This window comes from Pan troglodytes, chromosome 18 (genome assembly GCF_028858775.2).
Source record: "Pan troglodytes isolate AG18354 chromosome 18, NHGRI_mPanTro3-v2.0_pri, whole genome shotgun sequence".
Classification (NCBI taxonomy): Eukaryota; Metazoa; Chordata; class Mammalia; order Primates; family Hominidae; genus Pan; species Pan troglodytes.
In genome coordinates this window covers 30229040-30241689 of record NC_072416.2, presented here as the reverse complement: position 1 = coordinate 30241689, position 12650 = coordinate 30229040, and the positions used below count along the sequence as shown (strand labels likewise).

Sequence of the window (12650 nt, the reverse complement as noted above, 5' to 3'; positions counted from 1 at the left end):
ATCGAACAGTTTGCTACAGCTCAGTCAAAAAATGCAATTAAATCAGTGAATGGAGAAATAGGAGCTGGGGTTGCAGATAATATTCTAAGCCTCTGAGTGGAGGGGGACTCTGCATCCCATTCCCATGTGAGGCAGGGCCTGCCTGCTGTTAATAAATCTAAATAGATTTTTACTTCGCTAATATCAAGGGCTGCCGTCGAGTGGCTTCTCTTACCGGTTCCTCTGCTGAAGCAATATTAAATACTCATCATGTTTCTCATCAAAGTCTGTCACCATGTCCTTAGCGTAACCCTGAAATGAAGAAACAGAGCAGTGTGATATCGGAATGCAGGGAAGCACTGACTGAGAGCGCAGGTGCAGCACACACTGGCGCAGGAGGCTGAGAGGCGGAGGCTGACCTTGACGAAGGCCCAACACCCCAGGCGCATTGCTCCAGCGACCCAGAGCCCCAGAGACTGTCTGGTGGCCCCATGGGTCTTAGGCATACACACCTTTTATCATCTATGAAAAGGAGAAGGTCAATTCCCGCCTCTCGCTACTGTTCGTTCCTCCCATGCCCTCTAAGATGAAGGGTTCTGACATGATTTGGGCTCTACTGTTTTCTCAACACTCATTATTTAGTTATCTCAATTGTCATAACCAGAGGCAACCCAAATCAGTTGTTTAAAAGGGGATCTTGGTCGGGCACAGTGGCTCATGCCTGTAAAACTAGCACTTTGGGAGGCTGAGGCGAGAGGATTGCTTGAGCCCAGGAGTTTCAGACTAACCTGGGTAACCTAGGGAGACCTTATCTCTACAAATAATTTAAAAATTAGCCAGGCCTGGGTGGTGCATGCCTGTGGTCCCAGCTACTTGGGGGGGCTGAAGGCGGAGGACTGCCTGAGTCTTGGAAGTTGAAGCTGCAGTGAGCCATGACTGCGCCACTGCACTCCAGCCTGGGCAACAGAGTGTCTCAAAGAACAAAAAGGGGAGGGGAATCTTATTTTCCCCTTGCCATTTCAAGAGAAATGTATGTTAATTATAAACAATGCAGTCATTACGGAAATCTATGACCCAGACTGGAGGCCCACTTGGAGTGGACATCTGTGGTTCTGTGTCTCCTCTTCTGCCAAAGGGGCCCTGGGTTTCCTTTGGGGAACTGCTCAGCCCCTTCTTGCAGTTCACTGGCTTCCGTAGATGACCTTGAAAGTGACTTTGTTCTTCTCTTGGTTCACATGACCTTGGCCTTGCCAATCAACATAGGGCTTCCCCCAGTCACAGTGATTTACCACTTTAGGGGTGAACCATGACCCGAGTCAGCCCCGGGACTTTGCTGATACCCTTGGAAAAAGAGCTGCTCTCTTCCCATTTGAATGCTGTGCCAATGAGAGGCAGGCCTGGAACTGCCTGAGAATGAAGCTAATAAAAAAAAACAGCATATCCAAGAGATGCAGAGGCAGATTCCTAATGACATAATTTGAGTCCCTGGATTCACCTATGCCTAAAGAAGTATCCAGACAATTCAGTTAATGCCTTAGAAGTTTCAGCTGAGTTTCTGTCATTTGCAGCCAAAAGAATTTTAAGTAATATACTATAATCTGACCATCAGAGATAATCTCTGGTATAATTTATTATGGCTGGGGGAGAGTAATGTATAATAAACTACATATATTTAAAGTGATATATGCATGTACCAGTAAAACTGCTTTGTAATTTGATATATATATCTTCCTCCGGGTGCTTTTCTTTGTTTATAATATACAAAGATACATATCTACATACAAACACATACATACTCTTTAAAAAGCATTTTTTTTGGTTTTGTTTTGTTTAGTAAAGATGGCATCTCACTATGTTGCACAGGCTGGTCTCTAACTCCTGGGCTCAAGTGATCCTCCTGCCTTGGCCTCTCAAAGTGCTGGGATTACAGGCATGAGCCACTGCACTCAGCCCCATATACCCTTTTATTTCTTTTATTTTTTATTTTTTTTCTGAGACAGAGTCTTGCTCTGTCACCCAGGCTGGAGTGCAGTGGCGCGATCTCAGCTCACTGAAACCTCCATCTCCCAGGTTCAAGCGATTCTCCTGCCTCAGACTCCCAAGTAGCTGGGACTACAGTCACCTGCCACCATGCCCAGCTAATTTTTGTATTTTTAGTAGACACAGGGTTTCACTATGTTGGCCAGGCTGGTCTCTTAACTCCTGGCCTCATGTAATCTGCCTGCCTTGGCCTCCCAAACTGCTGGGATTACAAGTGTGAGCCACTGCGCCCGGCCTCATGTACTCTTTTAAACAAAAATAGGATCATACGATAAACAATGCTTTGCAATTTGCTTTTTCTTTTTCTTTTTTTCTTTGAAATGGAGTATTGCTCTGTTGCCCAGGCTGAAGTGCAGTAGCACAATCTTGGCTCACTGCAACCTCTGCCTCCCGGATTCTCCTGCCTCAGCCTCCTGAGTAGCTGAGATCACAGGTTTGTGCCACCACGCCCAGCTAATTTAAATATTTTTAGTAGAGACAGGGTTTTACCATGTTGGCCAGTCTGGTCTTAAACTCCTGAACTCAGGTGGTCTTCCCACCTTGGCCTCCCAAAGTGTTGGTACTACAGGCGCGAGCCACCGCACCTGGCCAATTTGCTGTTTTTTTTAACTTTGTTGCCAAGGGGAGGATTAACGATACAATATCAGCTTGGTACTGGTCCCAAGTTATAGCAAGTTATGGGGATTAAGTTTTAAATGGCAAGTAGGGCATTTGTATCAGAAATGCAACTTGTGTGGGAACCTTAATGCTTATCCTGGGAAGAAAAGAGAGAGAAAAATAGAAATCTCTACCATTCTCTTCTTAACTTCTCAAAATCTGGCTCTAGCCCCATTATTCTATTAGAACCCTACCCAAGAGAGACCCAGGACCACCTTAACTTAATGCAATAGGTCTTCTCTCCATCCTTTTCCATTGCTCTGAGCCATGGGAATCTGCTCATCTGTCATGCCATTCCAAGTTGAGAATGATGGGCATTCCTTTTCTCTCTCTCTCATCCTCATGATAATCATTAAGATTCCCACTACAGGCCGGGCACAGTGGCTCACGCCTGTAATCCCAGCACTTTGGAAGGCTGAGGTGGGCCGATCACAAGGTCAGGAGATTGAGAACATCCCGGCTAACATGGTGAAATCCCGTCTCTACTAAAAATACAAAAAATTAGTCAGGCATGGTGGTACACGTCTGTAGTCCCAGCTACGTGGGAGGCTGAGGCAGGAGAATCGCTTGAACTTGGGAGGCAGAGGTTGCAGTGAGCTGAGATCACACCATTGCATTCCAGCCTGGGCAACAGAATGAGACTCCGTCTCAAAAAAAAATAATAATAAATAAATAAAATAATAATAAAAAAAAAGATTCCCACTCCATTTCTTAAAAAAAAAAAAAAAAAGCCAGATGTGGTAGTGCATGCCTGTATTCCCAGCTGCTCGGGAGGCTGAGACAGGAGGATGGCTTGAGTCTAGGAGTTCAAGGTTACAGTGAGCTATGATTGCACCACTGCACTGCAGCCTGGGCAACAGAGTGAGACCCTGTCTCTAAAAAACGTCCTATTTGCCAAATTCTCTTCCTCTGCATCTGCAGTGCTGAATGAGCCACTCTTCCCATGCAGCTTTCTGCCTGTGCCTTCTCTAGCTAGCCTTCACCCTGTGCCCTCAATTGTGGAAGGTCAGTGTCTGCCTGAGTCTCCATTTCACCAGTCTTGGGTTTTTCTCCCTCCCATCTTCACTTCTCCCTCCAATTACAAGGAAAAGAGCCTGATGTGCAGCCCAGTCATGCCTAGTCCAGGGCTAACACCCTGATGCCCTTTCTCCTCCTGTTCCCTGTAGAGCCCCAGATTGTTGCCATCTGCTTCCATCTTCCCCTGGAGCCTCTACTTTTCCTTCCCGACTTCCCTCTCTCTAGACCCACTCAGGAACAGGATGATGTACCCTCATGTTCTCTCCTATTCTGACATCTCTGCAACCTCTGAGTTTCACTGGGACTTTCCTTCTGGCTAAGTTGGCCAATCATGAAGTAAGTAATAATAAGAAAGGGTGACATAATGAAATTATAAGAAATTAAAACAAAAACAAAAACAAGGCCGGGCATGCTCACGCCTGTAATCTCAGTGCTCTGGGTGGCTGATGCAGGAGGATTGCTTCAGGCCAGGAGTTTGAGACCAGTCTGGGCAACATAGCAAGACCCTGTCTCTTAAAAATAAAAATTAAAAAATAGCAGGGTGTGGCCAGGCACGGTGGCTGACACCTGTAATCCCAGCACTTTGGGAGGCTGAGGCAGGTGGATCACCTGAGATCAGGAGTTCAAGACCAGCCTGGACAACATGGTAAAACCCCATTTCAACTAAAAATACAAAAAATTAGCTGGGCGAGGTGGCGGGCACTTGTAATTCCAGCTACTTTGGAGGCTGAGGCAGGAGAATCGCTTGAACCTGGGGGTTGGAGGTTGCAGTGAGCTCAGATAGCACCACTGCACTCCAGCCTGGGAAACAGAGCAAGACTCTGTCTTGGAAAAAAAAAAAAAATAGCTGGTGTGGTGGTGCAAGCCTGTAGTCCTAGCTATGTGGGAGGCTGAGGAGGAGGGTTGCTTGAGTCCAGGAGTTCAAGGTTACAGTGAGCTATGATTGTGTCACTGCACTGCAGCTGGGGCAACAGGGTGAGACCCTGTCTCTCTAAAAAACCCGAGAAACAACAACAAAAAACAAACTAGCTTTCCTGGCTTCTGGAGGTGCCTACAGAGGCTACTCCGTCCTCCCCTGGGCCTGAGTCCTGCCTCATCCTGAGTGCAAGAAAAGCGCAGGAGGCCTCAGCCCTCGGGAGAGCTGGCTTTCAGGAGAGTGGGTCTGGGGAGGATTCTCGCCTTCTTCCAGAATAATAACACATAAATCGTGCAGTTTACCCAGCATTTCCATATACACGATTCTCCTTTGATCTTCACAGAAGCCCTTGAAGTAGTGATTATTACCCCATTTAAGATACAAGGAAACCCTCCCATGCATCTTCCCAGAACACAGATGCTGCTCCAAGGCAATTTACATAACCATTTTGAAACATTAAAATGACCGTTAATATATTATGGGTATGGCATGAAACAGTGGATGACATTTTTAGATGAAATATGGGACTTCAAAGAAATCTCAGCTTTTGCTGGCTGCCCTGGGCTTTCACCTCAAACTCTCCAGGGAATGCATTGATCCTCCTTTGCCAGGAGGGAGATGTCATCAGAAAGACTCGAGAAACTGAAACATCCATCCATCTCCACTTCTTAAATGTTGATGTGCCTACAAATCACCTAGGGATCGTGGTGAAATGCAGATTCTTTTTTTCTTTTTGAAACAGGGTCTCACTCTGTCTCCCAGGCTGGAGTGCAGTGGTGCGATTTCGGCTCACTGCAGCCTCAACTTCCCGGGCTCAAACTATCCTCCCACCTCAGCCTCATGAGTAGCTGGGACTACAGGCAGGTGCCAATACATGGCTAATTTTTTTCTTTTCTTTTTTTTTTTTTTTTTTGTATTTTTTGTAGAGACGTAGTTTTGGCGTGTTGCCCGGGCTGGTCTCGGACTCTTGAGCTCAAGTGACCCACTTGCCTCAGCCTCCCAAAGTTCTTAGATTATAGGCGTGCGCCAGTATGCCACCATGCCCCAGATTCTTTTTTTTTTTTTTTTTTTTTGAGACAGGGTCTCACTATGTTGCCCAGGTTGGTCTCAAATTCCTGGCCTCAACTGATCCTCCCACTTCAGCCTCCTGAGTAGCTGAAACTACAGGCATGTAGCACCGTGCCTGCTTTGAAATGCAGATTCTGACTCAGTAGGACTGGCAAGTGCCCAAGTCTGCATTTCTTTTTTTTTTCTTTTTGAGAAGGAGTCTTGTTCTCTTGCCCAGGCTGGAGTTCAGTGGTGCGATCTTGGCTCACTGCAACCTCCACCTCCTGGGTTCAAGCGATTCTCCTGTCTTGGCCTCCCAAGTAGCTGGGATTACAGGCATGCACCACCTTGCCTGGATAATTTTTGTATTTTTACTAGAGACGGGGTTTCACCATGTTGGCCAGGCTGGTCTCGAACTCCTGACCTCAGGTGATCCACCTGCCTCGGCCTCCCAAAGTGTTGGGATTACAAGTGTGAGCCACCACACCTGGCCCCAAGTCTGCATTTCTGATGAGCTCCCAGGTAATGCTCATGGCCCACACTTTGGGTAGCAAGGCCCTAGACTAGCCAACTTTATTTCCCACCATTCACAACACCCCCAGCTACAGTCATATGGTCTCTGAACTTGAGCTGGGAGGTACATGGGCTCTGCAGTCCAGCCTGGTTCTGTGTCACAAGGTTGCCACCTAGTTTCTTTACCTATAAGATGGGGTGATGCCTGTACCTGTTGTCTGGTGGAACTTTTCTTTCCCTCACAGGGTTAAGTGAACTGGATGCAGTAACAGTGGAAAGGATTTAGCACAGTACCTGGCACTTACAAAGCTCTCAATGAACATTAGTTATAAGTGCACTGATGGAACTCCATTTCCAAAACAGCACCATCCGAGTCCCACCCCGCCCCATTCTCACTCCTAACTTGATGTCTTAATCATCCTATTCCCTTTTCCAGAAACCCACTCAGCCCCCTCCAGCCTCTGCTCCCAGACTCTCCAAGGGCCAGCTCGGTTCCCAAAGTCCCCATGAAGGCTTCCCTTGCCATTCTCTCCCCTACTCACTTCAGTTCCTTCTGAAAGCCTGCAATTAGTATTAAATTATATACAATACAGTGTGAAATCGGATATAATTAAGTGCTGAGTTGTTAGCATTTAACTACATATACTACTCACTAATTATCTGGGGATTTGGAGGTGTGGGTGTGAGCCCTGAACTCTGCTGTTTATCTCATCTGAGCCTCAGTTTCCTTGTCTGCAAAAAGGGGATACCGATAAGGTCTACCTCACAGGGCTGCTATATGGATAAACTAGGATTAAAGTGGAAGTAATTTGGGATCATTTTCTTTCTTGCTCATCTTAGCTCCCCAGTCAGATTATAAATTCCTGGAGGGCAGACCCATGACACAGGGAAGGAGACAGAGTTTCGCCTGAGTGCCTAGAGGCCTGGGCTCCAGTCCTGGCTTCACCGCTGTCCAGCTCTATGACGATAATTGCTAAGGTTGACTTAGCACTTACTATGTGCCAGGCAAGATTCTACCCTTTTGTGCCTAATTCAGTTAACCCTCATTGTTCTGAGGCTTTATTTCCTTGCCTACAAAATGGATGTATGAATACTTAAGGCACCCAGCAAAGGTGTGAGAACCCTGAAAAAATGCCAAGTTCATCTTCACTGTTTCTCAGTAAACATTTATCAAGGGCTTATTGTGTGGCTGGCCCCCTTGCATATGCGATCAGGGCTTAACAAAAGCTCTGACCCAGTGTATATTCAGATACCAACTTGCCTGTATAGACTCTGTAAACCCCGAATGCTGAGATAGGTCTTAGTTAATTGAGAAAGTTTCTTTTGCCAAGGTTGAGGACGTGCACCCATGATGCAGCCTCAAGAGGTCCTGATGACATTTGCCTAAGGTGGTCAGAGCACAGTTTGGTTTTATACATTTTAGGGAGACATGAGACATCAATCAACATATGTAAGATGAATATTGGTTCGGTCCTCAAAAGGCGGGACAACTGGAAGCAAAGGTGGGACAACTGGAAGCAGAGAGGGGGCTTCCAGGTCACAGGTAGATAAGAGACAAATGGTTGCATTCTTTTGAGTTTCTGATGAGCCTCTCCAAAGGAGGCAATCAGATATGCATTTATCTCAGTGAGCAGAGAGGTGACTTTGAGTAGAATGGGAGGCAGGTTTGCTTTAAGCAGTTCCCAGGTTGACTTTTCCCTTTAGTTTAGTGATTTGGGGGCATCAAGATTTATTTTCCTTTCACGACTGTAATCAACTGCTGGTTGTTGGTTGGGGGTGCTGGACTGAACAGCCCCAATCATGTGTGCTTGTGAATTGTGCCCCCTGATGTTGTACAAAAGCGGGCTGCAACTGCAACCAGTCAAGCAACCACACACTGTCTAGGGATCCCTGCAGGGGGTCCTGAGAACACCCATTTAATTGCATGCACAGGGGTGTTCTTGGAAGAGTCCATAACTTTCATCGGACTATCAAAGGCACCTGGACCCCTCCCAAAGGACAGAATTATAATAAAATACACAAAATGCAATGCCAAGTGTCTGAATTAGATCCCTAGGAAGGTCTCTCCAATCCTTGGAGTCATCTTCAAAGCCCCACTCTGTCTCCCATCCCACATCTAACCCGTCAGCTCCATAAGAAAACTACTGCGTATCCAAAATCTGACCATTTCTCCCTGCTCTCCCCTCCCAGGCTGGTCTGGGCCCAGACTGGACTCCTGCTCCTGCCTCCTCCCTGCCTTCTGTCCTCCCTGCTGCCACCTGGGGGGCCTGATGAGAGGTGAGTGGAATCATGTCACTGTTCTGCTAGGACCCCAAGGGGGCTCCTGTCCCACTCAGAGTCAAGGGCAAGGCCATCCCAGTGGCCATGAGGCCCTGCACTCTAGGCCTTGACCCCCATCTCTGAGCCACCTCCCACTACCCCACTCCTCCTCCTCACTCCAGTGTCCTTAACACCCGCCAAGCTCCCACCTCAGGCCCCATTCCTTCCATGTGGAATGCTCTTCTCTCAGGAAAATGCCCACTTTCCTTTCCTCCTTCAAGACTTAACCCACTGGCCAACATGGTGAAACCTCATCTCTACTAAAAATACAAAAATTAGCTGGGCATGGTGGCGCATGCTTGTAATCCCAGCTACACGGGAGGCTGAGGCAGGAGAATCACTTGAACCCAGGAGGTGGAGGTTGCAGTGAGCTGAGATCATGCCACTGTACTCCATCCTGGCAACAGAGCAAGACTCCACCTCAAAAAAAAAAAAAAAATGACTTGGCAGGGCGCGGTGGCTCACGCCTGTAATCCCAGCACTTTGGGAGGCTGAGGCGGGCGGATCACGAGGTCAGGAGATCGAGACCACCCTGGCTAACACAGTGAAACCCCCTCTATACTAAAGATACAAAAAATTAGCCGGGCATGGTGGCGGGTGCCTGTAGTCCCAGCTACTCGGGAGGCTGAGACAGAAGAATGGTGTGAACCTGGGAGGTGGAGCTTGCAGTGAGCTGAGATCGCGCCACTGCACTTCGGCCTGGGCGACAGAGCGAGACTCCGTCTCAAAAAAAAAAAAAAAAAAAAAAAGACTTAACTCAGATATTCCCTTCTCAGTGACGTCTCCCCTGACCACCATAGTGAAACTTGCAAAGAGTGCACACACTGCACGCCCCCTCTCCTGTGTCCCTCCCTGCACTAACACACATCTAATTTATTTTACTTATTACACCTTTTATTTATTGGGGTGTCCTTGCACTAGAATGAGAATTCTATGAAGGCAGAGAGCTTTGTCTAGTTTGTTCATTGTGCATTCCAATGAAATTGTTGAGTGAATGAATCCATGAGGACACATTTGAGCAGGGATCTGAAAGTTGAAATGTTACCTGGGCAACAAGAAAAGGGAAGGGCATTCCAAGCAGCAGGGCCAGCATGAACAAAGGTTTGGGGGTGTGAAGAAACATGAAATGTTCATGGACGGGCCAGAGGATGCCTGAAAAGCTGGACCCCAGTCACCTGAAGCATTGGCTTGTCACCCATAAACGATCCCTCGGTTAGGATGTGGCGCTTGCAGGGGGATAAGGGGGAATCAAGAATTGGCTAGATTGCCGGGTGCTGAGGAGGCGCAAGTGACCTACAGCGGAAGGTCCAAGGAGTTTGGATGTGACACAAAAGCAGAGTCTCAGTGTCCTTATTGGTATCCTTATCTTTATCCCCAATGCTGGCCCTGGAGAAGGCATAGAATTTTATCAAGGACTGTCTTTACAAAAGTGTTTTTTAAAAATTAGCTGGGTGTGGTAGTGTGAGGCTGTAGTCCCAGCTATTTGGGAGGCTGAGGTGGCAGGATAGCTTGAGCCCAGGAGCTCGAGGCTACAGTGAGCTATGACCGTGCCACCACACTCCAGCCTGGGCAACAGAGTGAGACCCTTTCTCTAAGGAAAAAAAAATTCCTACCAAGAGTTAGGCACTGTAGATGTAAGGGAGAAGTTAGGACTATGGTTTGAGATCAGCCTGGGCAACACAGCAGGACCCCATCTCTACAAAAATACAAAAAAAAAAAAAAAGATTCACCAGTCATGGTGGCGTGCACCCGTAGTCCCAGCTACTTGGGAGGCTGAGGTGGGAGGATGGCTTGAGTCCAGGAGGTCGAGGCTGCAGTGAGCTATGATTGCACCACTGCACTCCAGCCTGGGTGACAAAGCAAGACGCTGTCTCAAAAAAAAAAAAAAAGAATTTTACCAATGGCCATGTTATTAATTTTCTCTAGGGGAAAAAAAAAACTAGAATTGGAATGAAATGCCAAGAATCAGTTATACTTAAAGACACAGTCCATATTTCAAGGATCACGTATTCCTCTGAGGCCACCATATTGGAATTCTCCTCAACAGGGCTGATGAGTGAATGCAGAAGCCTGAGCTGCATTCAGGAGCAGCTGAGAGTGCAGTGCTGGTTTCTAGGGCTTGAGAATGCTGGATACCCAACCATGCTGACTGCAGGTCTCATCAGAGAACCATCACTTAGACGGGATAACACTGAGACCATGAAGCCACTGTTTGTGGCCGGGTGCGGTGGCTCACGCCTATAATCCCAGCACTTTGGGAGGCGGGTGGACCACTTGAGGCCAGGAGTTCGAGGCCAGTCTGGCCAACATGGTGAAACGCTATCTCTATTGAAAATATAAAAATTAGCCGGACATGGTGGTTAGCGCCATGCAGGACTGTAATCCCAGCTATTCAGGAGGCTGAGGCAGGAGAATGGCTTGAACCCGGGAGACGGAGGTTGTGGTGAGCTGAGATCGTGCCACTGCACTCCAGCCTGGGTGACAGAGTGAGGTTCCATCTCGAAAAAAAAAAAAAAAGACACTGACTGTCTAGGGTCACAGAGCTCTTCCACACCCCCAAGTCACTTGATTCCCCGCTGCCTCCCTGTAGGCTCCACATCCTAACTAAGGGATGAGTTATGGGTGACAAGCTGATGCTTGAAGTTACTGGGGTCCAGCTTTTCAGGCATCCTTTACTGCTGTTTATCAGTGCTGTCTGTGGGTGCTTATTTAACGCATGCAGCAATCCTATGCTCTAAGATCCTTGTGCCCATTTTACAGAGGAGGAAATGGAGGCCTTGAAAGCTGAAGCAAATTGTCTGAAGGTCTCAGAGCCTCTAAGTGGAGATAGCAGACAAACTTGTTTATGTGGCGCCAGCATCCATTCCTGTTCTGGGTATAACACCTTGATTTTCCTCTAGGAAAACCACCTTTCGTCCACTCTCAGTCCATGTGGCGTGGGTGGAAATAACACTCCCAACACTGCAAGGGAAAGCATGTACTGCAGGCCCGGCCAGTGCATTCCATCTCCCCGGCCATGTGATGGTTCAGGGATAGGTGTGCTTCCCAAGCTATGCCTCCCAAGGACCCTCCTGGAAAAGTCCTTATCTCTCCTCCTCTACAATTACTAGTGATATGAGCCAGGGCTACTAGGGAAGGGAGGAAGACATCATTTCTTCACACACAAAGGAAGGAGTCATTTTACCAACTTTTTACCTTCACAATTATGAGCAACCTTAAATGTTCCACGGAAAAATCTGCCCAAGATGCCAGGCACATTGGCTCATGCCTATAATCCCAGCACTTCCGGAGGCTGAGGTGGGAGGATCGCTTGAGCCCAGGAGATCGAGACTAGCCTAGGCAACACAGTGAGATCCCACTTCTACCAAAAAAAAAAAAAAGTTAGAAAAATCTGTCCAAGAGTGATGACACAAACATAGAGACAGCAGAATGGAAGACAATGAGAGACAGGCCAATTAGCAACCAGATCCTTTAATGGTGGTTAATCCACCATATCCAGCCATGCCCAAAGCCAGCACTAACCTTTTACTCACTTGAGCAAATACATCCCTTTCTTTCCTTGGGCCAGTTTGAAGTGTGTGTGTATGTGTGTGTGTGTCTGTGTGTGTGTGTATGAGAGAGATTTATGCCCGAGTGGGTATTGGGTGGTACAGTGGTAGAACAAATACTAGACGGTGTCTGAATCCAAAGTTCCTGCCATGTCTAAGGGCTCAGAGAAGCATTTCACAGAGGACTAAATATACCTTGATGAATGCTCCAATGGCCCTAAGCCCACAAGAAGAGATGATCCAAATGTATCTTACGGTACAAAACTCACAGCCTTCCTTCAAAACCCACCCCAAGTGCCAGTTCCTCTATTCTCCCAGTGAGTCTGTGTGTCCCAGCGCTGTGGAGCCCGTCCTCAGTGCACATGAGTTAAATGAGAAAGTATCTGAGCCTGCTTCTTTTTCTCTTTTTTTTGAGACAGAGTCTCGTGCTGTTGCCCAGGCTGGAGTGCAGTGGCACGATCTCAGTTCACTGCAACCTCCACCTCCCAGGTTCAAGCAATCCTCCTGCCTCAGCCTCCCCAGTAGCTGGGACTACAGGCGTCTGCCACCTCGCCCAGCTAATTTTTGTATTTTTAGTAGAGACAGGGTTTTGTCATGTTGGCCAGGCTAGTCTC

The 12650-nt window shown here is 47.5% G+C and overlaps 1 protein-coding gene across 24 annotated transcripts in view; it reads right to left on the bottom strand.

The window, feature by feature from the left end:
• The window catches only part of KATNIP (katanin interacting protein), a 230679-nt gene that overhangs the window by 162076 nt on the left and 55953 nt on the right, over positions 1–12650 (bottom strand). For 22 of the 24 annotated variants that reach the window (XM_063797736.1, XM_063797739.1, XM_054669051.2 and 19 more), the window contains one exon: positions 215–291. The exons of the other annotated variants lie outside the window; for them this stretch is intronic. In XM_063797736.1, the coding sequence (XP_063653806.1) occupies positions 215–276 (62 nt within the window). In that variant the 5' untranslated portion in view covers positions 277–291. The remainder of the gene's footprint in view (positions 1–214; positions 292–12650) is intronic. 24 annotated transcript variants of the gene reach the window in all.